The following is a 25,575-nucleotide window of genomic DNA, read 5'->3' on the forward strand; positions in this document are numbered from 1 at the left end:
GCTTAAACGAGGGGGCGGGGACATGAGTGGGTGTGGCTAAGAGAGGGGGCGTGGCTAAGAGGAGGGGCGTTGCTGAGGGGCGGGGCGAGCGGCCGCCTCGGACAGCGGGATGGGGGGGGCACCGGCGGTACCGGGGACGGGGCACCGGGCACGGGCATCGGGATGCCCGAGCGTCCTCCGGCTCCCTGCCGGTGCCCGGCTCTCCGCGCGGTGCCGAAAGCCCCTTACAAGGCCGGTAACGGGGACTGTCGGCACCGGGAACCGGCGGCCGGTGTGGCTTCGGGGCTCCCCCGTGCCGTTGGAGCGATGAGGGGCACGGGGAGGCTGCCCGGGGGCTGGACGAGCTGATGGACGAGCGGACAGACGCCCCCGGAGGGGCGGGTCGGCGCTGGGTGGAGGGACCGAGGGGGGCCGTGCCGGGGGGGCTGTCTCAGGGGGTGTCCAGGGGCGGACCGGGGGGTGTCCGGGGGCGGACCGGGGAGCTTTGCCGGAGGCGGGGCGCTGCTGCCCGTCCCGGGGGCCGGTGGGGTTCCCCGTGGCGGCTCTGACAGCGGAGCGGTCCCAGCGGGCGGAGGAGGCAGTACCGACCGCCCCCCGCCCGGCTATGTCGGAGTCCGGTGCCCCCGCGGCCGGTGACAAACCGCCTCGACTCCAGGTAGGGCTCCGGTGCTACAACCCCTCCTCCCCGGTGCCATCGCTGCAGGATGCCCCGATGTCCCTCCGCAAGTCCCCGGGACGATCCCCGGTGTAGCTCACGGTCCCCTCTGCAGCTCCCGGCGCAGCTCCCTCGGCGTCCCTCCCGCTGCAACCACCGGTGCAGCCTTCGAGCGTCCCGGTACCACCACCCTCTATTTCTGGTGCCTCGGCCGGTGCAGCCCCCGGGTTCCCTGGTACAGCCCCTCCGTCCGGGGCTTCTCCCGTTGCAGCTGCTCGGTCCCCACGTCCAGCTCCCGCGCTCGGAGCAGCTCCCTCGCTCTCCCGTTACCGTCCCGTGCTCCTCCGATGCCACCTCCCCCGTCCACCGGAGCAGCCCCCCGGTGCCCTAGGGCAGCCCCCCACCTGGAGCAGACTCTGCTGCAGAGCCCCGCTCCCCCCGCCCTCCACCACCGCCCCGGTGCCCCCCCGGTGCCGTCCCGCTGCCGCCCCGGTGCCGCTCCGGTGCCTCGGCTCCCGCCGCTGTCTCCCCGCAGGACCGTGTCCTGAGCGGGGTGCGCTGGGGCCGCCTCCTCGAGCCCCTCGGCTTCATCAAGGTGCTGGAATGGGTGAGTTGCGTCCCCCTCCCGGTTCCCCCGCACCCCTAATCCGAGCGCCGGGACCCGCTACCCGGGTACAGCCCCTTCCCCAGCACCCCTGGGTGCGGATTCCCCAGGACGTCCCCTCACACCCTCCAGATTTAGGGTGTTCCATTACTTTCCTAAAGCCCCTTGGGTTGGGAGGACAACCCAGAGCCACCCCAGAGCCTCCCCCTCCCCAGCAGCCTCGGGTGTAGGGACCCTCTCCTAGGGGGGCTCCACAGCAAGGGGGTGGATTTGGGGCCACCCTGACGCCTGAGTTTGGGCCCCGTGGCCCCCTGGGTGACCTTGAGCTTTGCTCAGCCACACCGTGGGGAAGGGGACATTGAGGGGCTGAGTCCCCGCGGTTCCCACGGGCTCGGGGACACGGGAGGAGGGGGAGTGGGCCGGGGGAGGGCTGGGGGTCAGTGGGCCGCAGGATGGGGGTCCCTGGGGACAAGGAGGGGGCAGCCAAGCACCTGCAGCCCTGTCCCGTCCCGACCATGCCATGAATGGCTCCGGATTGGATTTCAGGGCGGCATTTCTGCTGCATGGCCTCGATGTGGCCCCAGGGGCTCCCACCCACCCCCCGGCGCTGGGGAAACTGAGGCACGGAGTAGGAGCAGGAATCAGCCCTGGGGCATGAGGCTGGAGCTGTCTGGGCATCTCTCACCTGGAGGAGCGTGGTCAAAGGGGCTTTACCCCTATCCCATGGCTCTTTGCCTGCCTGAGAAGGCTCTGGGCATTCCCTGCCCATGAGCAGGATCAGGCCCTGCACACACAGACACCCAAAAGCAGGAGGAAAAACCCCCAGAGCAGCTGCCAGTGCTCCCGCTTCACGCCTCGGTGCTACACATTGACCTGCCCATCCCCATGGCATCAGGCCTGGCTGCTGCTTCCCCCCTTCACCCAGCTGGCCCCAGGGAAGCCATGAGCTCAACCAGGAGCAGCTGCCAGAACCTGGCAATAGTTTGGTGTGTTTTCCCAGCACTTTCTGCCAGATGCCAGAGCGGTGCCTCCACGGGGAGGGGGCCAACGGCCCAAGATGACCCTGTGGGTCTCACCATGGGGATGCTCCCAGCTTGCTGTCAACCCTCTCCAACTCAGCCTTAAAATTAAGAAGAGGGTTGGGCAGCAAGACCACCCCCCTCCCCAAGCATCGCCCGGTTTCGCGTGTGCTGGTGCCGGCAGCAGCCCCGGTGCTGGCACAGGACGCCGACAGCTGCGCCGCCGTGACTCAGCGAACCCCGGTTTGGCTACAGCCCACCCCAGCATTTGGGAGGAGGGGGGACCCCCAGGGTCTCAATTCCTCATCCTCCAGCCCCCACCAGCTGCTCCTCTGCCGTAGCTCTTCGCCATCTTCGCTTTCGGGGCCTGCGGCTCGTTCAGCGGCGAGACCGGAGCGACGGTGAAATGCGACGGCGAAACCAAAGAGATGAGCGTCATTTCCACCCAGTTCGGGTACCCCTTCAGGTGAGGAGGCACCTGGGAACCCTCCCCAACGGCTCCACAGTGAGCTGGGAGGGGAAATGCAGGGTGTTGGGTTGGGGTTAAAGCCCATCCCAGTGCTGGGACCCCCGTGGGACCGCAGTGTAGGACAGGGAGGTGCCGTGTCTGGCTGAGGATCCTCCGCACCCACTGGCACCGTGGGGCATCCCCTGGCTCTGCTTCCCAACACCATCATCGGGGAATATTTTGGGGAGAGTGGAGCTGTGCCAGCTACAAGCTGTGACTTTAACCCTTTCCCTCAGCCACTGGCCCCTGCTGCTGCACTACACCACAGCAAAGGGTCCAGATTCCAACCCAGCAAAGGGTCTGTGCCCTCCATCCCCAGGGTACCCAGCCCAGCACGGTTATTTTGGGCTGGCAGAGCCACCCCCTTCATCCCCTCCCTCTCCCAGGTTATACCAGATCCCCTTCGAGATGCCAGACTGCGAGGGGGAGTCAGGGACTCGCACCCTCCACCTCATCGGCGACTTCTCCGCTCCTGCCGAGTTCTTTGTGACCCTGGGGGTCTTCTGCTTCCTCTACGCCATGGTGGCTCTGGTGCTCTACCTGCGCTTTCATTCCCTCTACAGCGAGAATAAGAAGCTGCCCATGGCGGTAAGGCAGCTGGGGAGGGGGGGACATGGACACCCCCGGGATGGTGCTGAGCCCCGTGTCCCCATCCCGGCAGGATTTCTGTGTCACCGTCTGTTTCACTTTCTTCTGGCTGGTGGCAGCAGCAGCATGGGGCAAAGGGCTGAGCGACGTGAAGGCGGCCACACGGCCCAGCAGCCTCATCGCCGCCATGGCCGTGTGCCAGGGCGAGGAGGTGGTGTGTGATGTGGGCACCACGCCGGCCATGGGGCTGGCCAACATCTCCGTGGTGAGAGCCGAGGCACCGAGGGGTACATGTGAAAGTGGTCATAGCCCTGGGATTATTTGTGGAGAGACTGATGGTGCTTCAAGCAGAGCTCGGCAGACACACACAGACAGAGACACACACACCACACACACACCCCAACACGTGCCCACGTGTGTGTTCACCTGACAATGCAGGTGCAGCTGTGAGCAGGCCGTGCACACCAGCACCCACACGTGTGTGCACACGTCCCATCAGCCCTCCTGTGTGCACACACGTGCTGGATGCATGGACTCACAGGATTCCTGGGCTGTGCAAATGTGTGCACACACACTCTATGGCCACGGGGCTCACTCCATGCTGGGCACCTGGGATGTGGGACCCAACTCCCCCAGCCATAGGGGACCCCAACACTGGGGTGGGTGGTGGTGATGCAGCCCTTGGCACAAGCACTTGGGGTGCAGGGAGAGCATGAGGTGTGTGGGGCACGTGGGGTGCACAGGGCACGTGGGATGGAGGGGATGCACAGGGCCTGTGGGGTTCAGGAGGTGTATGGGATACATGGGGTGTGTGGATTGCATGGAGTGCAGGGATGTATGGAGCATGGGGGCAGGTCTGTGGGGTGCATGGGATGCAGGGGATGCATGGAGCATGAGGGCAGGTCTGTGGGGTGCTGGGGGGTTCACAGAGCATGGAGTGCATGAGATACATGGGGTACATGGGATATATGGGAGGATGTGGGGGGCATGAGACACACGGAGGGCACGGGGCATATGGGATACAGAAGGTGTGTGGGACATATGGGGTGCATAGGGTGAGTGGGGTGCACGGGATAGATGGGGTGCATGGGGCATATGGGCTGCACAAGGTGCAAGGGGCACAAGTTAAACGGAGCACATGGGATGCATGCGTTGCACAGGACACACGAGGCACTGTTTGCACCAGCTGCAGAGGGCACATGGGGTGGGTGCCCATCCCCTCACCCCACTATGGGTGCCCCCCTCCGAGTCTTTCCCTCCTCCTCAGCTCTTTGGCTTCATCAACTTCCTGCTGTGGGCTGGGAACTGCTGGTTCGTGCTGCAGGAGACGCCGTGGCGGGCGCAGGCCGTGCCCAGCGACGCCAACGCCGCCGCTGCCGCCGAGCAGGGTGCCATCGACAAGCAGTAGCCACCCCGGGGGCCTCCCTGTCCCCCGGCTCCTCGCGCCGGCCGCCAGCCCGGGGATGGGGTGTCGCTGGCCCCGGGGAGGGGGGTATGGATGCTATAGGGGGAGTGGGGGGGGCATTGGCTGCTGCTGCTGGGCTGTATAGAGGGGTCTGTGTAGCCCCGGATGTCCCACCTGTATTGGGGATGGGGCTCTGTGTGGGACTCTGGGGTGTCTGCAGCTCCTTGGGGACGTATAAAGGTCGTGGGTACCAGCTCTATATAGGGGGGCGTTGAACCCCCGGTGTCTGGCTCTGTGTAGGGGGTATGTACAGCCCTGGGATGTGCTGTATGGAGAACCTCTGGCTGTCCTGCTCCAGGGAAGGAGCCTTATACAGGGGGAATATGCAGCTCCTGGCTGTCCTGTTGCATTTAACGAGCTTTATATAGGGGGTTTATGCAGCCCCTGTGTTTTCTGCTCCATACAGGGGGAATATGTAAGCCCTGGGAGTCCAGTGCTATATAGGGGTAACCTTCTGGTCCACAGCCCTATGTAGAAGTTATATATAACCTCTGGCTGTCCAGCCCCATATAGGGATAACCCTCAGGTCACCAGCACTATAGCGGGGGCATCTCTAACCCCAGGTCCTCAGTACTGCACAGGGGGTGTGGATATACACCCCCCCCGCTCCCCAATCCCATATAGGGAGCATATGTCACCCCTGGCTGTCCAGCCCTGGACCGGGGTAACCCCGCACCCCCAGCCCCGTGTAGGGGACATACGTAACCCCGTGTCCCCAGCCCCGTACAGAGACGTCCCGGGTCCCCAGCCCCGTCAGGGGACATACATAACCCCGCGGGATCATTCCCCAGCCCCGCACGCTCCCCCTGCACAGGGCTGTCCCCGCGCCCGCAGCCCCGGCCGGGAGGGTCCGTGCCGGCGGGGTCCCGCCCGCGCCGGGGGGTGCCGCGGGACTACACCGCCCGTGGTGCCGCGGGGTGGGCGGGGGCGCGCGGCGCATGCGCGGGGGCGCGCGGGGCGGGGGCGGCGGCGGCCGCGGAGTCGGGCGGGTTTGGGGTGGGGGGGGGCGGTGTTTGGGGGGGGGGGGGGGCTGGCGCGCGCGCGCGCTCCCGCGGCGGCGGCGATGGCGGCGCGTGGGCGCGCGGCGGCAATGGCGGCGGCGGCGGCGGCGGCGGAGCGGCGGGTGCCGAGTCTGGATGAGTTCGCGGGGCAGAGCTGGAGCGCCTGGGTGGAACGAGCCGGGCCGCCGGCAGACGCGGGTGAGGGGCGGCGGCGGCGGCGGCGGGAGCCGGGGGGAGGGGGGCGGGTGGGGCTGCCGCGATCGGAGCCGCGCCCGCCGCCCCCTCCCCGGTCCTAGCGCCGCCGCGCGGCAGCGGGCAGCGGCAGCGGGGCATCCCGCACCGGGAACCTGGCACCGGGAACGGGGCATCCCGCACCGGGCACTCGGCACCGGCAACGGGGCATCCCGCACCGGGAACCTGGCACCGGGAACGGGGCATCCCGCACCGGGAACCTGGCACCAGGAACGGGGCATCCCGCAGCGGGCACGGGGAACAGGGCATCCAGCACAGGGCACTAGGAACAGGGCATCTGGCAGCTGGTACTGGGAATGGGACATGCTGAACTGGGAACCCTGCACCCATTACTGGGAGCTGCTTACCAGGTGGCAGATATCCCTGGATGTGGTGGGCACTGGGTAGCCCAGACTAGGAACTGGTTGCTGCCATTACCCTGGACCTGGCAGAGGGCACTGGGTGCCCCAGAATGGGTGGTGGTGGGTACCCTAAGCCGGGGAACTGGGCATTGGGTAGTGGGTCACCCTGTGCTGGGGAAGTGGGCACTGCTCCAGTGGGCACCAGGACCAGGCACTCCGCCAGTGGGCATGGCACAGCTGGATAAGGCATGGGCACTCCTGGTGTGGCTGGGCCACTGTGGGACTGGGCACCCAGTGTGGCATGACTGGACAGACCTATGTGCCCTGTATGGCATGGACTGGTGGGAGTGAGGATGGGCTGGGTGCCCACTGTGGCACTGCTGGGTGGCACTGGGCACCCAGTCTGGCACATCTGGCCAGGACACCGTCACTGCTGGTCTGGTGGCTGCTGGTCCCCTCGCAGTTGTTTGGGGCCGGGACACCAGCCTGGCACAGCCAGCGAGGCCGTGGGCATCGGAGTGTCCCCAGGAGTGTCCCCAGGCAGCAGCAGGGACTGACCCTGGTGACATCCCAACCAGGATGGGGCTGTTCCCAGGGGCAACCAGCACAGGGTGGCAGCACCAGGACCTCGGAGGCCATGGCTGAGCCTGGGGTGGATCCATCCTTCTGCTCTGGTTTTACCTGGTTTAATGGTTGTGGGAGGGTCGGTGCTGTGGGCAGCGAGGACTTGGCAGCTGCACCGGTGCTGGATGTGGCCCAGGACTGTCTGTGTGGGCTGCGGCTGATGGGGGGTTTGTGTCCCTCAGGATCAGGGTCGGAGCTGGAGGAGAGCGGGAAGAGCAGTGGCAAGAAACTGGATGCCATGACCCTGATTAAGGAAGGTAAGCTTCCTTTGGGAAGAAAACACAGTGTTTTGGGGCCCTGCTGCCCTCCAGCCTGGCCCCTCAGGCTGCCATGCAGGCACCGAGGGCTGTGCCACGCTGCTCACCCACCTCTCACCCCACAGACATGAACATCTTCGGCCACTGCCCGGCACACGATGAGTTTTACCTGGTGGTTTGCAACCACTGCAGCCAAGTGGTGAAGCCTCAGGCCTTCCAGAAGCACTGTGGTGAGCCAGGGGGCTGCGGGCACGGCTGCCCCATTGCCAAAGCATCCCCTCCAGCACCGGTGCGGGGAGGCAGCCAGGCTTGGTGGGGCTGGCGCAGCCCGGGCTTGGGGGTCTCACGGGTGTGGGGACTCAGTCTGCGGTGCGGGCTGAGGTCGGTTCCCCCCATCCTTGTCCCTGCAGAACGGCGTCACGGCCCCCTCAGCAAACTCTACGCCCGCGCCGCTGCCGCCAAGTGCCACGTGGCCGTCAATGGGCAGCCGGCGGCCAGCGGGACCCCCAAAGCGCTGCGGGAGAAGCCGCCGGGTGCCCGCGGGCGGGGGCAGCCCCTGCCCGAGCGGCCGGACAAGGACAACAACCTGTGGTGAGCGCCGGGGCCGGGCGGCTTCGCCCCTTCCCCCGCGGCGGCCGCTCTCACCTCCCTCCCCACGTTCTCCCCTCAGCTTGTTCGTGCCCGTGGTCAACCTGGAGAAGATTCCCAGCATCCCCAAACCGGACGGGCACGGGATCAAGGTGCCCCCCAAAGCCGTACCCACCAACTCCAAGGAACCCTTGGGGCGACCCGCCAGCGCCGCGGTGCCCAAAGAGCCGCCGGCGTCGGCCGCGGTCGGGGGGGATCTGGCGATGTCGGCCGATGGCCCCGGGTGCCAGCCGGAGAGCGCGCCCGCCCCGGGGGACAAGGACGTGGGCGCCTCCAAGCCGCCCCCCAGGTCCCACAAGAAGCTGCCACGTGAGTGCCCGTTTCTGTGTTGGTGCTGGGGGTGGGGGGCGGCAGGTCGGTGCCGTGCGGTGCCGCAGACCCACGCAGCAATCCCTGCCCCGGTGTGTCGGTGGCTGGGTCTGGCAGTGGGGCAGGTACCGTGGAGTGAAGGGGGGATGGGAATCGCAACCCCCTCCCCTCCAACACACACCCTCTTGCGCCCCTCCCCAAGGAGCCCATGCCCTGACGGCATCTCCCTTCACCTGGAGGGTTCAAGGCCAGTGCCCGTGGTGCTGGTTGATGCAGCAGCAGCAGCCCCCCTGCCCCAGCCCAGATGATGACTTTCAGGGCTGTTGTGTCCCCCCACAGAGGGAGGATGCTCGGGGGGGGGGGGGTTCCTCCGTCTCCAGCCCTGGCTGGGACAGGTTGGGGTGATCCCCACAGAGCCCCCCTGACCCTCTCCACCGCTGCCTCTCTCATCCTGCCATCCACACTGACAGGAACCTCAGGCAGGGTTGGACATGGAGGGGGAGGGGAACCAAAGCATTTGCTCCCCCCACACACTGTCACCCCCACCACCGAGCTCGCCCCCCCCCAGCATCCCACTGCGTCCTGTGCCCGCAGGGAAGGAGTGTGACCTGAACCGCCAGTGCGGAGTCCTCAACCCCGACACCAAGAAGATCTGCACCCGCCTGCTGACCTGCAAGGTAACAGGAGTGAAGGGCACCTCACAGCCCATCACCCTGCCCTAGGAAGGAGAGGGGAGAGATTGCATTTGGGGGGGGGGTCCCAGGGGGCTGTTTTCTTCCTGACCCCGCTGTCTCCTTGCACAGATCCACTCGGTTCACCAGCGCCGCGAGGTGCAGGGTCGGGCCAAGGACTTTGACGTGTTGGTGGCTGAGCTGAAGGCCAACTCCCGCAAGGAAAGGAGCCCCCCCGGGAAGGACCTGCTGCCCCCCCCACAGCAGGACCCCTCCTCGCTGCCACAGCCCCTCACCAGCCCCCCCAGCACCTCTCCCTGCAGAGCCAAACCTCCCCACTCCCTCTGCCCCCTCCCCAGGTGAGGATCCCGGTGTGTGGGTGGGGGACGGGACATGACGTGTCACCCCCCTCTCAGACACCCCCAGAGTCTCTCACACCTTCCCCCTTTTCCCACTGCAGGACCCGGCTTTCCTCTGACAGTGACCCCGAGGACACACCAGCAGCTCCCAGCGACGGGGGGGTCACAGGGGTGTTCCCCTTCCCCCTACCCAAGGGGGGCAACCGGGTGTCAAGTGAGGAGAGCGAGGAGGAGGGGAGCGAGGAGCCCCCCCGGCCCCCCACACACCTCCCACGGCCCCAGGCAGTGAGTGCGGGGACCCTGGGGTGGGTTGGGGACCCCTTCCCCAAACCCCTCAGCATCCCATTACCAACCGTGTGCGGGATGGGATGCTCTGGGGGGGCAGCTGGGGGGGTCACACTGGTTTTGTGTGTGTGTGTCCCCAGTTCTGCACCTTCGGCAGCCGCCTGGTCAGTCCCGGCTGTTACGTTTTCAACCGGCGGCTGGACCGGTTCTGCTCGGCCCTGGGCTCCATGCTGGAGCGGCACCTCAGCTCCCACATGTGGAGGTGGGTGGGTGCTGGGGGGTGGCTGCGAGGGGTTAGGGAGCAAAAGCAGCCAGCTGTGAGGTTGGGGAGGGGGGTGAGGAGGGGTTTTCCCCTCGCTGGAGTCACAGGGTGGCATGGAAGTGGGGTGTCTGAATTTGGGGGGGGGAAAGGATGGGAGTGGGGATTTGGGAGGAGCGGTGTCTGATTCAGCCCCTCCCCACCTGAATTAGGGGTGGACATGGGATTGCACGGGGATGAGAGCAGGGACTTGGGAGGGGGTCCTGATTCACCCCCTCCCTATCTGACTCAGGGATGGGAACAGAGATTTTGGGGATTCCTGTCTTACCCCTCCCCACCCGAATCGGGAGGATGAGGCAGGTTAAGGAAGGGATTTGGGGGGTGTCCCAGATTCCCCTCACCTGAACTGGTGGGGATGTAGTGGGGTTGCAGGAATGGGAGTGGGGATTTGGGGGTGGTCCCATCTCACCCTTCCCCTCCCTTCCCGCAGGAAGATCCCTCCAGCCGCTGAGCCTCCTCTGCACCCCCCCCCAACTCCCCCCAGCCCCACCGCCTCTCACTTCAGCCCCGCCGCCCCCACCCCCACAGCCCCCCCACGGACCTCCTCCTCCTCCTCATCATCATCCTCATCGGTTCCGCCCCCCGGCAGCCGGGAGGGCCGGGTCCCCTCCAGCCTCAGCTACCCGCTGGGGTCCCCCCACGCCGCGGCCGCCTGCAGCCAACCGGAGTGTGCCGGGGGGGGCACCCAGTCCATCACCTCCCCCCTGCCCGCCAACACCCCCTCGCCCTCCTTCAGCAAGTTGCCTTCCACCAAGGGCGGCAAAGCCTCCCGAGCGCGGGAAGGGGCCGGCGGCACGGACCCGGACCCCCGCAAACGGAAACCCCCCCTCGGCGCCGCCCCCCCCTATAAACGGACCTGTTTAGGGGACGGGGTCAAAAGCAAAAATGCCGGTGGGCAAGTTACAGCCCCCCCAGCCCACCCCCCCGCCGCCAAAATGAGCACCCCCAGCGCGGCCTGCCCGGCGGCCGCTGCTCCTGCCACCACCGTCCTCAACGGGGCGACGCGGCTGAAGAGGCCGCCCCGCGCCCCGGGCCCGGCCCCGGCCTGCCGCGGCCCCCCCGCCGGCGACCCCCGGGGCTCGGCGCTGCACGGCCCGGGGGGGCCCCCCCCGCGCTGCATTTCCGACGACGAGGTCAAGAAACGCAAGAACGCGGCCACCTACTGCCGGCCCGTCAAACCCAAACCCGGGGGGCCCCCCCTGCCCGGGCCGCCGCCGCCCCCCGGCCCGGCCCCCCCCGACTCGGGCGGCTCCGTCCGCAGGAAGAAACCGGGGACCCCCCTGGGCTTTGAGGAGAAGCAGAGCACGCTGAAGGTAGGGCTGAGCTGGGGGGTGGGAGGGGGTGTTTGTGGGGGGCTCCTGGGGGTGCAGAGCGGCAGAATGGGGGTGACATCCCCCCCCAGGGCCATCAGCACCTACAGGGGACAAGGTGGGACCCATGGGCTGAGGGACATTGGTGCTGGGGGGGGACACACATACCATGGGGACAACGTGGTGTGGGTTAGGGGGGACCGTGGGGATAATGCGACCCCGGGTTGGGGACAGTGTGGGGACCCCCTGGGTACCCCTGGCCTCAGGTAGGGGACAGTGGGGGACTCGCTGGTCTTGGGTCTTTGGAGGTGGCTGCAGTGGGACTCTCTGGGGACTGCACGGATCTGGGGTGAGAGGCACCACAGAGACCTTCTGGGACACCCACATCTTGGGTAGGGGACACTTTAGGGACCTTCTGGGGACCCCCTGGCTCTAAATAGGGCACATGGTGGCCTCAGGCCCTGGGACATCCTGGTTGTGGGCAGTGGGTGCTGTGGGGACGTGCTGGGGCCACTCTAACCAAGCTGGTGGCCACTGGGTGGGCAGGGGTGGGGGTCTCTGCCAGTCCAGAGCTGACCCAGCACCTCTCCTCTCCCACAGTCCAAAGCCCATTAACGGAGGGACCACTGGGGCCACCCCCCAAACCACAGGCACCAGGAAGCCCCTGCTGGGATAATACTGAAAGGGGAAAAAGAAGAACCCCCCCCAAAAGCCCCCCTTAAAAAACCCATCCGAGGAAACAACCAGAAGGAAAAAAACCTCCAGAAAAAAAAGAAATACCTCAAGACTCTCAGTTCCGTTCTCTGCTGCTAAATGAGCCCCCAGGAGAGGAGGCAACCACAGCCGGGGGGGCTGGCACCGGACTGGCCACTGGGATGCCACTGGGCCACCACCGGCCGCGGATATTTATAACAATTTACTCTTGCTGGGTTTTGTTTCTTTGTTTTTCCAAAAAAAAAAAGGAAAGGAAAAAAAACCCAACCAACCATCAGGTATTGTGGGGGGGGGGTCCATGGAGGGGAGGGTCCTGGGGGTGTTTGGGGACAGAGAGCTCGGTGGGGGCAGAGCAGAGGTTGGGGGCTCCCCGGGGCACAGGGGATGTGGTGGGAAGGGGGTGTTGTCTCCAAAAGGGAGGATGGGGGGGACAGGGGTGGTCCTTCCTCACCCAAGGATGTGTGAGGGAAGGTGGAGGGGGGGGTCATTGTTGGTCCGAGGGGAGTGTGAGCAAGGGGCTGGAGTGGGGGGGCTGCATGGGAGCCCCCTCCCAGCACAGCTCAATGGGGATGGGGTGGGGTGGGCCCCCCTCCTCAAATCTGTCCCACTCTCCTGCACCTCAGATGGGGGCTGGGGCGGCAGGAGGGGTCCCAGCTCAGCCTGACCCCTCATCATGGGGAGGTCCTTGTCCCCTGGGCTCAGGAACACCCCCTAAACTTGGAGACGACCCTTAGAGCCCCCCAGAAGTGGCTGAGTGCTGCACAGGCACGATGGGGAGACACGTTTATTTTGGCCAAGGCATCAGCAGGGGGGGTGGGGGGGACACACAGCCCAGGGGACACACACACAGGGGGCACAGCCTGGTCTACGAGGGCACAGGGCTGGGGAGTGGCTGGGGGAGGACCCCCCATTTGGGGAGCTGGGACCCCCAGGGTCCTGCTCCCTGCAGGGTGGGGGGCTCTGCTTGCAGCTGGAGAGGAGCAGGAGGGTGTTGAGTGACGAGGGGGTCCTGAGGGGGCGAGATGCCCCCAGTGTCCCCCCTATGCTGTGGCACATGCTCCCTGGCAGGACTCATGCTGTGCCACACACATGCCGGGGTGGGGGGAGCTGACACCATGGGGAGGGGGTGGCTGCACTGCCAAAGCAGGGACCCCCCCAGTGCTGCCATCCCTGGCAGGGGGCACTGAGCTGGCCCTGGCATTGTCACCCATGGTCCTGGCAATGGGGCCAGTGTCCCTCAGTTCTGAAGCCACGTTGGTCCCACAGAAGCCCCTTTGTCCCTCGTGGTCCTGCGGTGACCTTGGCAGAGGCCGGTGTGGGGGCAGCAGCGATGCTCTGGTCAGGGTGGGTGGCAATGACACGTCCCCCCTTCCTCAAGCTGAGGACACAGCAATGAGGGTCCCACCTGTCCCTCCTGCAGCACATCCATCGGGGACAAGTCTCAGCAGCATCAGGGACACAGGGTGGCCCTGGGGACAACGTGTGTGTCCCCTACACCACGATGGGGGTGTCGGAGAAGACGGAACTGACCGAGTCCGGATCTGACACCTTCCGCTGGGCCTTGGGGCCATGCCGGGGGGGCGCTTGGGGGGTCCCCCCCACCTTGAACCTGCCGTTCTGCCCAGGCCCGGAGCTGGAGGCCGAGCGGGACCGACATGGCTCCCCCGGCACGGTGGCGGCGTGGTTGGGGGTGGTGCTGAGCACTGAGGAGTTGATGCTGTCGTCTCGGGGTGCCGGCGCTTTGTCAGCGCCACGGCAGCAGCAGCAGCGACACGGGGTGAGGTACAGGTAGATGAGGACCAGCACGACGCTGAGGATACAGCCCACCAGCGTGGTGTAGGCGGTGTTGAGGGTGTCGTGGGGCCCGTGCAGGGTGACGTTGTGTACGAGCAGCTCCACGTAAAGGGTCTCGTTGAGGAGGGGACCCGCCACCCAGCAGGCGTAGGTGCCGGCGTCGTCGGGCCGCAGGGCTCGGAGCTGCAGGCTCCCGTTAGCCAGGAGAGCGGCGCTGCCGTTGCCCGTTTCCTCCAGCACCCTCTCGCCTCCCGGCGTCACCCAGTGCCGGCTCCGCACCCCCCGCAGCCGCGTGTCGCAGCTGAGGGTGACGGTGTCGCCCAGGTGAGCTTCCAGCACCGCTTCCCTCGCCTCGCTGCAGTTGAGCGGCTGCCGGCCGGCCAAGGCGAGGATGGCGACGGGGGTTGAGGCGGGAGGCAGCGAGCACCGGAGCTCCTCTTGGAAATCCATCACGGCGCTGAGGCGGCGGCGGCGGCCGCGGGCCACCAGCTGGAAGAGCTGGCAGTCGCAGGCCAGCGGGTTGGCGTGCAGGTAGAGGCGGTCGCGCAGCCAGGCGGGCAGCGCCTGCAGCTCGCCCACGGGCACGCTGCGCAGCCGGTTGGCCGACAGATCGAGGAGGGCGAGCTGGGGCAGGCGGCTGCCGTCGCGCAGCAGCTCCAGAGGGAAGCGGGAGATGCGGTTTTGGCCCAGGTAGAGCTTGCGGAGGCGGCCGAGGTTGTCGAAAGCCGTGCGATCCACCACAGAGATCTCGTTGTTGTACAGGAGAAGCACCTCCAGCTCCGTGAGGTCGCTGAAGAGATTCTCCTCCAGCGCCCGCAGGCGGTTCGAGGACAGGTCCAGGTGACGGAGGTGGGGGACGTGGGCGAAGGCTTCGGTGGACACGAAGGAGAGGCCGTTGTGGCTGAGCAGCAGGGCGTGGAGGTGGGCCAGGCGCCCCGGGGCCCAGTCGGCGCGCAGGCGGCTGACGTTGTTGTGGCTGAGGTCGAGGACGGCGGTGAAGCGGGGCAGGGGGCTGGGCACCGAGCTCAGCACCGCCTGCGAGCAGCTCAGGATGTTGGAGGCGCAGATGCAGCGCGGGGGGCAGCTCCCGTCAGCCCACCCCCACGGGGACAGCAGCACCAGTGCCAGCAGCAGCGGCGGCAGGGGCCACCCCACGCCCCACATGGCCACGCTCTGCCCCACGGTGTCACGTGCGAGCTGGGGACGGGGCAGAGGCATGTCCAGCGCCCCTGGCACGTCGGGCTGGGGACACGGGGTTGGCTTCGGTTAGCCGGTGTCTCACGGCATGTGCCGGGCTAGTCGCTGGCCCCGTGTCACAGCACAGTGGCTTTGGTCACCGGGTGTCACGGCACGTGCTAAGGGGTGGCTTTGTCACCCAATATCATGTCGCAGGGCTGCACTGTCACCTGCTGTCACGGCACAGGGCGGCATCGTTACCTGGTGCCACAGCCCTTGCGATGGGGTGGCCTTGTCACCCGGTGTCACGGCACAGGGCAGCTTTGTCAGCCGGTGTCACCGCACGTGCTGTGGGGTGGCTTTGGTCACCCTGTGTCACAGCGTGTGCCGGGCTCGAGGCTCACCGCTGGTGTCCTGGCGTGGGGTGGCTTTGGCCACCCGGTGTCCCGGCGTGCCCGTGGGCAGCAGCTCCCCGTGGGGCTCCCGCCCGCCGCAGCCCCGCTCCCCCCGCGCTGCAGAGGCGGCTCCGCCTCCCCCCCCTTCCCCGCCCCGGTTCCCCGCGGGTCCCGGCCCCGCCGCGGACGGAGCCGGCGGGAGGATGCTCAGCTGCCACACACACGCAGCATCCCCCTCCCCGCCCGCTTCCCGGGGCGTTACCGGGGCCTGGTACCGGGTCCGGTGCGGAGGAGAGCGGGCTGGGGAGGCCGAGCCGAACCGAAGGAGGAGACCGGTACCGAACCGAAGCAGGCGGAGCCGAGCGGGGCCGAACGGAACCGAGCGGGCCGGCTTGAGGCAGGCCGGGCCGAACCGAGATGAGCCGAGTGGGCCGAGCCAGGCCGAGTGGCGCCGAACCGAGCCGAGCGGCGCCGAACCGGGCCGAGCGGAGCCGAACCGAGCCGAGAGGCGCCGAGCAGAGCCGAATGAGGCCGAGCGGTGCCGAACCGGGCCGAGTGATGCCGGGCGCAGCCGAGCGGAGCCGATGGGCCGCGCCGGGCCCCGCGCCGGCTGCAGCGCGCACCCGCGGCCCCGGGACAGGGTCTGGGGGCGGCCCCGGCGCGGCGCACCCCGCGCACGGCCGCTTCCCATTGGCTGCCGCCGCAGCGCCACCGGCCAATGGCGGCGGCGCCCGCTTAACCCCTCGTGGGCCGCGCGTCGCCCCAGGCTGAGCCCCCCCGGAGGGGCCCCGTGTCACCCCCGTCCCGTCCTTCACCCCTGTCCCCGTCCCTATGCTCATCCCTGTCTGTCCCCGTACCTCCCATCCCATCCCATCCCATCGCATCTCATCCCATCCCATCCCATCCCATCCCATCCCATCCCATCGCATCTCATCCCATCCCATCCCATCCCATCCCATCGCCATCCCCAGCCTCATCTAAATAAATCCACGTTCCCATCCCTCCACCATCCCATCCCAAATCCATCTGTGCTTCCCCAGCACCTGCCCCACGCTGCTGGGCTGGTACCCACTGACAGCAGCAGTCCAGACGCCACAGCACTAGACCACATCCCCTGGCACTGGCTCACAGCCCACAGCACTGACCCAGACCCTTCTCTTGGAGCCCAAATCCCCCAGCACTGACCCTCCCAGTGCCATCCACCAGCCTTAGGATGGAGGGGACACATCCTGCCCTGGGGTCCTCACTGGAGGAGACCCCTGGGTGCTGCTGCCCCAGACGGGCAGGGGTGCCAGTGCCCCCCCTCCCCGCATCTCTGTGCCTCTGGGTGTATTTTTAGATGCAAAAACATTTGTTCTGTTTTTTTGGGTCCAAAATTAGAGGGAAAGGAGCTGGAACAAACTGCACCGAGATGATGCAGCTTTTCTTTTGGAGAGGGGGAAGGCAGGAATTAAAGGGGACCCCCTGCAACAGGGAGCAGGGTGTCCCCAGGGTCATCCCCCATCCCCAACCACTCCCTGCACCCCAACACGTGCTCCCCCTGGTTGGGTGCCCCCCCTTGCTGTTTCCCCCCCGTGCTGCCATCATCCTCCTGTCCCCTCCCCAAACTGATGGGGAATTTTGTCCTTTGCTCGCCCTCAATTTCTCTGCTCTAATCTGGCTGCTAATCCCTGCCCAGCCCCCCCACTCCCAGCCCATCCGTGGGCTCTGGGTGTCCCTGTCCTTGTGCCACCACAGCAGGGACATGGGGGTGGGGTGGGCAGATGGCCCAGGGGGAGCTGGCATCGTGCCCCTGGCTGGAAGAGCCACTCAGCCACAGGGTATAGAGATCCCAGGGTGCTGGAGTGCCAGGGTGATGGGGTACAGGTATCTCAGTGTGCTGGGGTGCTCAGTACCAGAGTGCCAGGATGGTAGGGTGCCAGGTCATAAGGTGCCATGATGCTGAGTTAGTGGGGTGCCAGTGGGGTGCCAGGCTGCTGAAGGACTGGGGTGCATGGTGTTTCGGTGCTGGGGTGACAAGATGCTGGGGTATTGGGGTGCTGGGGTGCCAGGGTACCAGGGTGCTAGGGCAACATGATGCCAAGGCAGCTCCCCCCAGCACCTCCTGTGCTGACACCCCCTGGAGATGTGGCTGGGAGCCATCAGGCCATCAGACAGCCCTTTGTAGAGGACAGAGAGCTGGGGGGGGGGGGTGTGGTGTCCAGGTCTGTACAAATGGGCCTTGGGTTTTGGGGGTCTGCATGGGGTGGGTACCAGGGAGCAGCTGGGGTAGAGGGGCTTGGGGTGCCCATGGGGCTGGAGGGGTGCAGAGCAGCACTGTGGGGGGCACAGGGGGCTGTGGGGCTGTGCCACTGCAGCTCAGCCACCTGGGCCCTGAATTATTGATGCTCCTGTGGCAGGAAAGAGCAAAGTCATCAACCTGCCCAGCGCCAGGGCAGGAGCAGCCCTGCCTCCCTGCCTCAGTTTCCCCAGAGAGGAGAAAACCCTTCAAGCCCTCCCTTGCCCCGTCATTCTCAGGATGTGCCCCACGTGCCAGTGGTGAGGGGGGTACAGAGACACCCCCACAAGCACATTCCCCTTTCTGGACACACAGGGTGAGCCAGTGATGCTCCTCACAGCTGGGTCCTTCTTTGGGTGCTGGGGGGGCTCCCCTGAAACACAGGGGTTCAGGAGTTGGGGTCAGTGTGGCTGGAGCCCTGCCTGCACCGTGATGAGGGAGCTGGTTAGGGGGTGTGTGGTAGGCACATGGGGCAGGGTGGGCACCCAGGCTGAGATGCCTCCATGGATTTTGGTGCCCACTCATGTTACCGGGACAAAGCAGGGACCCAGGGCTTCCCCCACCCTGAGGAGGAGGATCTTGGAGAGGGTGGGTGCAGGGGGAGGGAGGGACACACACAGGAGGCAAAATGGGTGTCCCTGTGGGTCTCTGGCACTTCCTCACCGTGAGACCCCGCGTTGGCATCAGCAGTGGCGGGGGCAGCCCCTGCGTCGCCAGGGCCGCTTGGCACACCGGGGTCGGTTCATCCCAGGTCCCACGTTTCTAATCTGGTTTGGATGGGTTTATTTTTGGGTCCTCGTAGCCTAGCAATGGGCACGTGACAGCCGGGGCCTGCGGCAGCGCCACGCGGTGCCCACCTCACCCAGCACTGGCCACTCACCACACACCGGCCTGCAGGATGGGACCCACGGTCCCCATCCTGCCCACCCCCTGCTCCCCGCCGGGAACAGGCTGTGCTGGGAGCCAGGGCACTGCCAGCAGGAGGTTTGCAGCCTGTGAAGGCTTTTGGGGAGGGTGCCAGTTCTTGGAAGGGATGGGGGATCCCTCTTGTGAGCTAATGGGTTCGTCCTAGGGAAACTGAGGCACGAAGAGGGGAGAGGGGAGGCACTGCCCCAATCCCAGTTGCTCTGCTGCTGAACTGAGAGCAAGGGAACTGGCATGAAGCTCAGGGGTGGGCTGAGCCAGGGGACTCTGCAGCCCCTCTGAACAGCCCCCCAGCCCCGTGCATCCCTTTGCACTCAACCCATCCCCACTCTGTGCCCCCCTCACTGCCTGTGTGCCCCCAGCCTCCTCCTTACCACCCACCTCGCTGCCCAGGGTACCCCTCTCTCTGTCATCCCCCTTCTCCCCGACTCCTCCTTTGCCTCCCCACCCCATATCCCCGAGGGCCACCTTCCTCCTCCTCTCCATCGCCTCCCCATCCTCTTTATGGAGCAACTTGGGGGAAACTGAGGCCCGAAGCAACACACGTGGGACAGGAACTGCGGTGGAGGAAAAGACACCCAGCCCCTCATGCCAAGGTTGGAGGGCAAAGCCAGGGTCCATCCGATCGCTCCCGCGCAGGGGGGTCGCGGCGGGGCGGGGCCGTGCCCCGGGTACCGCCGCGCCGGCGGGCGGTGCTTAGGACCCAGCACCGGGCGGGCGCGGAGCATCCCTCGCCGCAGCGGCTCCGGCCCCGGCGCGGCCCCGAGCATCCCCCCGCCCCGAGCATCCCCCAGCGCCCCGGGCCCGGCACACGGCCCCATGCAGCCCCCCAGGGTAGGTGCCGAGCCGCCGAGCCGGGGCGATGCCGGGTGGAAGGGGATGAGGCCGAAGGGGGGGATCGGGGGACACCCCCCCACAGGGGGGCTGGAGGAGGGGACCACAAGCAGTGGCATAGCCCCTGGGCGCTGGGGATGGGGGAGAGGGGCGATGGGCAAGGTGGGGGGGACCTGCTGCCAGCACCCCTCTCTCATCAGCAACCCTCCCTCCCCGCCCGAGGGCTCTATGGAGTGTAGGGAATGGGGACCATCCCCCCACTGGGTACCCACGGGTGGGGGGCTCCGGGGTGGTGCTCAGCCCCCCCAGCTTGTAGCCGGGCACTGTTCCACGGCTGGTGACACTCATTGGGGTGGGGGTGGAGGAAGCAGCTCCCATCCCAGGGATGGGCTTGGGGGGGGGTCATACAAGGCCTTCAGAGTGCAAGGGGGCAGCCCAGGCATGTGGGGGGCTGGTGACCCCTTCACACTCCTCCTCATGAGTCCTCATGGTCCCTGGGCTCCGGGTGAAAGCTCCTGACGGGGTGTTTTGGGTTGAAACCTTGGAGTTTGGGGGCTTTAGCCCCAGTCTGGCTCATTTTTTGGAGAGAATGTGGCTTTGTGTTGGGAAAAGGTTTGGTGGGGGTGGGAGTGTCATGAGGGGGAGACCCAGAGGCAATGGAGATTGTGTCTGGGGGAGGTACAGCTGAGCAGAGCCCCCCTCTGTGCTCTTATGGGTGCCCCCACCCCACCGACAGCTCTGCTTTCCCCACAGGAGCCCGGCGCCGCCTGGCAGCGAGCAGCAGGGAGATGAAGGGGGCCGGGGGGCACCTCTGGGTGCTCTGAGTGCCACCAGCTCTCCACCAGTGCCCATCCCCAGACCCCGACCCGGGAGCACGAGGGCTTGGCGAAGATGTGAGCCCCCGGCAATGCTGAGCTGCGCCGAGGATGGGCCATGGGCCGGTGAGCGGCGGCACGGCGGCGGCACAGGATGGAGCCCTCCCTGCCCGCCCCGTGGGCCTGGAATGGCTCTAGGGTGGCACGTGGGCTCCAGCCCTCCCCGGGCCCCCTGCCCCCCAACGGCACAGGCGAGGGCAAACCTAAAGACGTGGCCTCCAAATCCGTGGGGCTTTTCTTCATGCTGCTCATCGACCTGACGGCCATCGTGGGCAACGCCGCCGTCATGACCGTCATCGTGAAGACGCCGGCGCTGCGCAAGTTCGTCTTCGTCTTCCACCTCTGCCTGGTGGACTTCTTGGCCGCCCTCACCCTGATGCCGTTGGAGATGCTCTCGGGCTCTGCCGTCTTCGACAGCCCGGTTTTGGGCGAGGCCATGTGCCGTGTTTACCTGTTCCTCAGCGTCTGTTTCATCAGCATGTGCATCCTGTCCATCTCCACCATCAACGTGGAGCGCTACTACTACGTGGTGCACCCCATGCGCTACGAGGTGAGGATGACGGTGGGGCTGGTGGCCTGCGTCCTCGTGGGCGTCTGGCTCAAAGCCGTGGCCACCTCGCTGGTGCCGGTGCTGGGGTGGCTGTCACCCGACCGCCCGCCGGTGCCGGCCGCCCGCGGCTGCTCCTTGCAATGGAGCCGAGGGCCCTACTGCAAGTTCTTCGTGGTGTTCTTCGCCGTCTTCTACTTCCTCCTGCCCCTCCTCATCATCGTGGTGGTTTACTGCAGCATGTTCAAGGTGGCTCGGGTGGCCGCCATGCACCACGGCCCCCTCCCCACCTGGATGGAGACGCCGCGGCGCCGCTCCGAGTCGCTCAGCAGCCGCTCCACCATGGTCACCTCGTCGGGGGCCCCTCGGACCACCCCACAGAGGACGTTCGGAGGGGGCAAGGCGGCCGCCATCCTGCTGGCCGTGGGAGGGCAATTCCTTTTCTGCTGGTTGCCCTACTTCTCCTTCCACCTCTACACCGCCCTGAGCGCCCAGCCCTTGGTGGGGCCGGCGGCCGAGACTGTGGTCACTTGGCTGGGGTATTTCTGCTTTACCTCCAACCCTTTCTTCTACGGGTGCCTCAACCGGCAGATCCGGGGCGAGCTGGGACGGCTCCTCACTTGTTTCTTCAAGCAGGCACCCGAGGAGGATCTGCGGCTTCCCAGCCGGGAGGGTTCCATCGAGGAGAACTTCCTCCAGTTCCTGCAGGGCACAGGATGCCCCCCTGAGCCTCGGCACCGCACCCCCAGCCCCAAACGGGACCAACCCCCCGTGGACTTTCGCATCCCGGGGCAGATCGATGAGGACGCTGGGGAAGGGACGGAGCGGCGTGGGGAGGATGGGCTCTACGTGCCCGTGCTCACCTCTCCCAAACCGGAGCTGTAGCGTTGTTGGAGGGGGAGGGTTTTGAGGGCAAAAATGGCTGCAAGGGCAGAAGCTGATCTGAGTGCCTTGCTGGGGTGGGTGGGGGGCTGTGCCGCTGCCGTGGGGGCTCAATGATCCCGTGACACTCGCTGGGAAGGGGCAGCAGCTGTGGGGGGAACAAGCCTGGGGAAACTGTCTCATGGCAGGGCTCAGTGTGGGAGCTGGGGGGCTTGGGTTTTGGGGTTACTCCTTGCCCTGGCATGCAGGATATCCTCAGAATGGGGGTTCCCCAGGTCCCCCTCATGCTTGTGTGGCCCCTATACAACCGAGAGATGAGGTTGGTAGCAGGGTACCCGCAGTCCCTTGCAGCGGGAGACCCTGAGCCTCCTCCCCAGCCCCAGGCAACCTGAACTCCCATTTGGCAACTATTCCCTCCATGGCCATCCGTCACTTCCCCAGCACCCCAGGCCCGGGTGCCTGTGACTGTGGGGCCAAAGACTGTTCCTCTGGGAGTGCATGAGGTTGGAGTTAGAATCAGAGAATCCCAGAGTGGTGGGGACTGGAAGGGCCCTGCAGATCTGTTCCAGTCCACTACCCTGCTACAGCAGGTGCCCCTGGCTCAGGGGGCACAGGAACGTGTCCATGTGGGTTTGAAAACTTCCTGAGAAGGAGCCTCCACACCCTCCCTGGGCAGCCTGGGCCTGGGCTCCCTCACCTCAGCACCAAAGGAGCTTCTCCTGGTGTTTAAGGGACACTTTCTGTGTCCCAGCTGATGTCCATCACCCCTTCTCCTGTCATTGGACAGGACAGAACATAGTGTGTCCCCATCCTCCTGACACTCACCCTTTAGGTGCTGCTCAGTGCTGCTGAGGTGCCCCTGAGCTCAGGCTTCTCTTCCCCAGGCTGAGCAGCCCCAGGGCCGCAGCCTTTCCTCCTCACACACATGTTCCATCCCCTCAGCATCCTGGTGTCCCTGCACTGGCTTCTCTCCAGCAGTTCCCAGTCTCTCCTGAGCTGGGGAGCCCAGCACTGGACACAGAGCTCACGAGTTCTGGTGGTGAGGTGAGCACAGGGCTGTGAGGCCGCATGGGGCGGGTACGGGGTCGGTGTAGGGCCGTGCGGGGCCCATAACACCCTCTCCGGCCTACATCTCCCATCATGCCCCGCTGCACCGAGGCGGAAGCGGGGCCCGGTTCCCGCTTCTCTCCCGTCATGCCCCGCTCTACCGAGGCCCAAGTCCCGCCCGCCGCTCCCGGCGTGCCTCGCGGGGACTGCGCTTCCCGTCGTGCCTCGCGGCGGACGTCCGGCCCCGCCTGAGGAGCCGCCCGGGCCGAGGCAGCCGAGCGCCGCGGCCCCGCTCCGCACCGCACCCGCCGCCTTCCCGCTGCGCTCCCGGCTCCGCTCCCGGCCCCGCTCCCGGCCGCCCGCAGCCCGCCGCGCTCCCCCACCGCCGCCAGCCCCTCGCCACGTTCCCTCCCCGCCGCCGCCATGGGTTGTACGCTGAGCGCCGAGGACAAGGCGGCGGTGGAGCGGAGTAAGATGATCGACCGCAACCTGCGGGAGGACGGCGAGAAAGCGGCCAAGGAGGTGAAGCTGCTGCTGCTCGGTGAGGAGCGGGTGAAGTGTCTCGGGGGAGGGCTCTGGGTGAACCAGCAGCGTGCCCTCATGGGGAGGAAGGGCAGTGGCATCCTGGGGTGTGTTAAGAAGAGTGTGGGCAGCAGGGCGAGGCAGGTTCTTCCCCCTCTGCTCTGCCCTGGGGAGGCCTCATCTGGAGTCCTGTGTCCAGTTGTGGGCTACCCACCTCAGGAGAGACAGGGAAGTGCTGGAGAGAGGCCAGTGCTGGGCCACCAGGATGCTGAGGGGATGGAACATGTGTGTGAGGAGGAAAGGCTGAGCCCTGGGGCTGTTCAGCCTGGGGAAGAGAAGCTCAGGCTCGGGGGCACCTCACCAGCACTGAGCAGCACCTAAAGGGTGGGTGGTGAGAGAATGGGGACACACTTTGTTCTGTGGTGCCCAGTGACAGGACAAGGGCTGATGGACATCAGCTGGGACACAGAAAGTTCCACTGGAATGGGAGGAGAAACTCTTTTGGTGTTGAGATTTGGATGAGAGGGCATGAAGATGGCTGAGACTGAAGTCTGTAGTGCCATGGGGTGTGTGTGCCAAGGAGGGAGCTTTGGGGGCCAGAGGGAGCTGGTAGGTCTCTTGGGGCCATCCTGCTTTCCTGAAGGGCAAGGGGATTGTGGTGCTCTTCTGAGGTGGGACTTCCCCCCTCAACACTTCTCCCAGCCATTTCCTGATGAAAGAACTCTTGTTTCTCTTCAGGATGTTCTCCTTGATCTCTCCTGGTTTCTGGGGGACAGTTTCCTGGGGGAGCTTGGGCTGAGGGCCCCCAAAGCAGAAGGTACTCATTGGGCTGGTGTCAGCATCCTTTCACCTTTGTGTTTGTAGGACAGAGAAAGAAGAGAGTGCTTGGTTGAGTCCAGAGATGATTGGCTGTTAAGCTTTTGCTTATTATGGGGTGGTGGAATGAAATCCTTTTTTTTTGGGTATTGAGGTGAAAATGACCCCTGGGCACCTGTGTGTGTTGGCTTCGCAGTGCCCACATCGGTGTGTCTGTGGGCATGGGAACTGCACTGGGTGCTCTGTGCCCCACGCTGCCACAGATGCTGTGATAGCATCTGCCTTGGCAGGGAAGATGATTTCAGCTCAGCATACCCTGCTGTAGCTGAGCTGGTTCTGCAGAGCGTGAGGAGTTGTCACTGCCCCGCTGCAGTCTCTGCCTCCAGACATCTGAGAAGGGAAGTGTGGCTCCTCTGCCTCGTAACTTCTTCCAGCTAAAACATGTTTGTGGGTTTTGAGAAGAGCCAAAAGAACTCTTTCTGAAGAAAATTTCTTCAGCTCAAGAGAACTTCTGTATTTGGTCCATGTTTTGATAGACTCGTTTGGAAGTTCTCCTGGGTGATTACTAGAGTGCAGAGGAGGCAGCAAGTGCCCATCTCTGAAGTCTGCCAGACCCAGGCTGAGTCCTGTTCCTGTGCAGCTCTGGGGTTGCTCAGGCCGTGTAGTGTGGGGTGGTAGCTGGGACCATCTGCTCATGTAGGTCTTCTTGGAACATCTCTGGTGGGTTTTTTCCTTTAACACTGTTTTCCATCTCGGAGAGACAGATTGAGTTCATGAGAAGCAGAGCAAGAGTGTTGTCTGCTGTTAGAACATGTTCACAAAAGATTCTGCTTTCTAAGTCATCCTTGCCCCCAAAATACCCTTCTTTTTCCTCTCTTCAGCCTGTTCTTACCTGTACCCCTGCAAGAGATGCTCTGAGGTTTGTGATCTTGAGTGCACGCAGGAAATTTCTTGGCCGTGTGTCAAGACACTGCTTTGTTCTCCAGGTGTTTGTTTTGGTGGTGATAAGCAACACTTGCAAATTTTAGGGACAGAACAATTCCTCCTTTGGGTTTTGGTCATTTTTTTCCCTGGAGATGGTGTGTTCTTTGCAGTGACACTGGAAAGGCACTGAAGGTTTTGGGGCCAAGGCTGTCTGACCTTGTCAGCAAAGGGTAGAATGGAAGGAGTATCTGAAAGGTTGTACATCAATCAATTTGAAAGCACAAGAGATGAGGTGAGGCTTTTCAGAGTACAGGCAGCAGCTGCTGTTGACTTTGGATGGCAGCAGAATACCTGATTGCTGCACATAGTGTTACTCTAGAGAAGCTCCTCTGGGTTAATTGGACTTGCACACAGCTTGACATTGGAGCACTGATCTCTCTCTGCTATAATTTAACAACAACAAAAAAGCTGTCTCTGCTCAGGTTTGCACCCCCAGTCTCTCAAATGTCATGATTTCCTTGTTTTTAAAGCAAGTGTAATGATTCCTGGTGAGGGAGGGAGTGCTCAAACGTGCTCTCCCCACCCACAGCCCTATCAACATGCAGGTCAAACCAAACCCTTGGCTGCTAGAA

The 25,575-nt window shown here is 65.3% G+C and overlaps 5 protein-coding genes across 5 annotated transcripts in view; 4 read left to right on the forward strand and 1 right to left on the reverse strand.

The window, feature by feature from the left end:
• Positions 1–604: 604 nt before the first annotated feature.
• SYPL2 (synaptophysin like 2) lies at positions 605–4,817 on the forward strand. Its single transcript, XM_062013727.1, has 6 exons — positions 605–655; positions 1,191–1,262; positions 2,620–2,744; positions 3,173–3,374; positions 3,448–3,639; positions 4,642–4,817. Exons 1-6 carry the CDS (start codon positions 605–607, stop codon positions 4,780–4,782), a joined length of 783 nt encoding a protein of 260 aa, XP_061869711.1. The 3' UTR covers positions 4,783–4,817.
• A 1,085-nt stretch (positions 4,818–5,902) lies between these two features.
• On the forward strand, positions 5,903–12,136 carry ATXN7L2 (ataxin 7 like 2). Its single transcript, XM_062013622.1, has 11 exons — positions 5,903–6,038; positions 7,240–7,314; positions 7,440–7,544; positions 7,725–7,905; positions 7,985–8,271; positions 8,866–8,948; positions 9,075–9,301; positions 9,403–9,586; positions 9,727–9,848; positions 10,336–11,218; positions 11,816–12,136. The coding sequence occupies exons 1-11, from the start codon at positions 5,903–5,905 to the stop codon at positions 11,828–11,830; spliced, it is 2,298 nt and encodes a 765-aa protein (XP_061869606.1). The 3' UTR covers positions 11,831–12,136.
• Positions 12,137–12,695: 559 nt separating this feature from the next.
• On the reverse strand, positions 12,696–15,399 carry AMIGO1 (adhesion molecule with Ig like domain 1). The gene has a single exon (XM_062013578.1). It carries the CDS (start codon positions 14,939–14,941, stop codon positions 13,421–13,423), a length of 1,521 nt encoding a protein of 506 aa, XP_061869562.1. The 5' UTR covers positions 14,942–15,399; the 3' UTR covers positions 12,696–13,420.
• Positions 15,400–20,299: 4,900 nt separating this feature from the next.
• Positions 20,300–21,637, forward strand: GPR61 (G protein-coupled receptor 61). The gene has a single exon (XM_062013884.1). It carries the CDS (start codon positions 20,300–20,302, stop codon positions 21,635–21,637), a length of 1,338 nt encoding a protein of 445 aa, XP_061869868.1.
• Positions 21,638–22,914: 1,277 nt separating this feature from the next.
• GNAI3 (G protein subunit alpha i3) overlaps positions 22,915–25,575 on the forward strand; it is a 29,700-nt gene continuing 27,039 nt past the window's right edge. Inside the window, exon 1 of the mRNA XM_062013383.1 lies at positions 22,915–23,222. Within this exon, the coding sequence (XP_061869367.1) occupies positions 23,105–23,222 (118 nt within the window). The 5' untranslated portion in view covers positions 22,915–23,104. The remainder of the gene's footprint in view (positions 23,223–25,575) is intronic.

This window comes from Colius striatus, chromosome 22 (assembly GCF_028858725.1).
Source record: "Colius striatus isolate bColStr4 chromosome 22, bColStr4.1.hap1, whole genome shotgun sequence".
In the NCBI taxonomy this organism is placed as follows: Eukaryota; Metazoa; Chordata; class Aves; order Coliiformes; family Coliidae; genus Colius; species Colius striatus.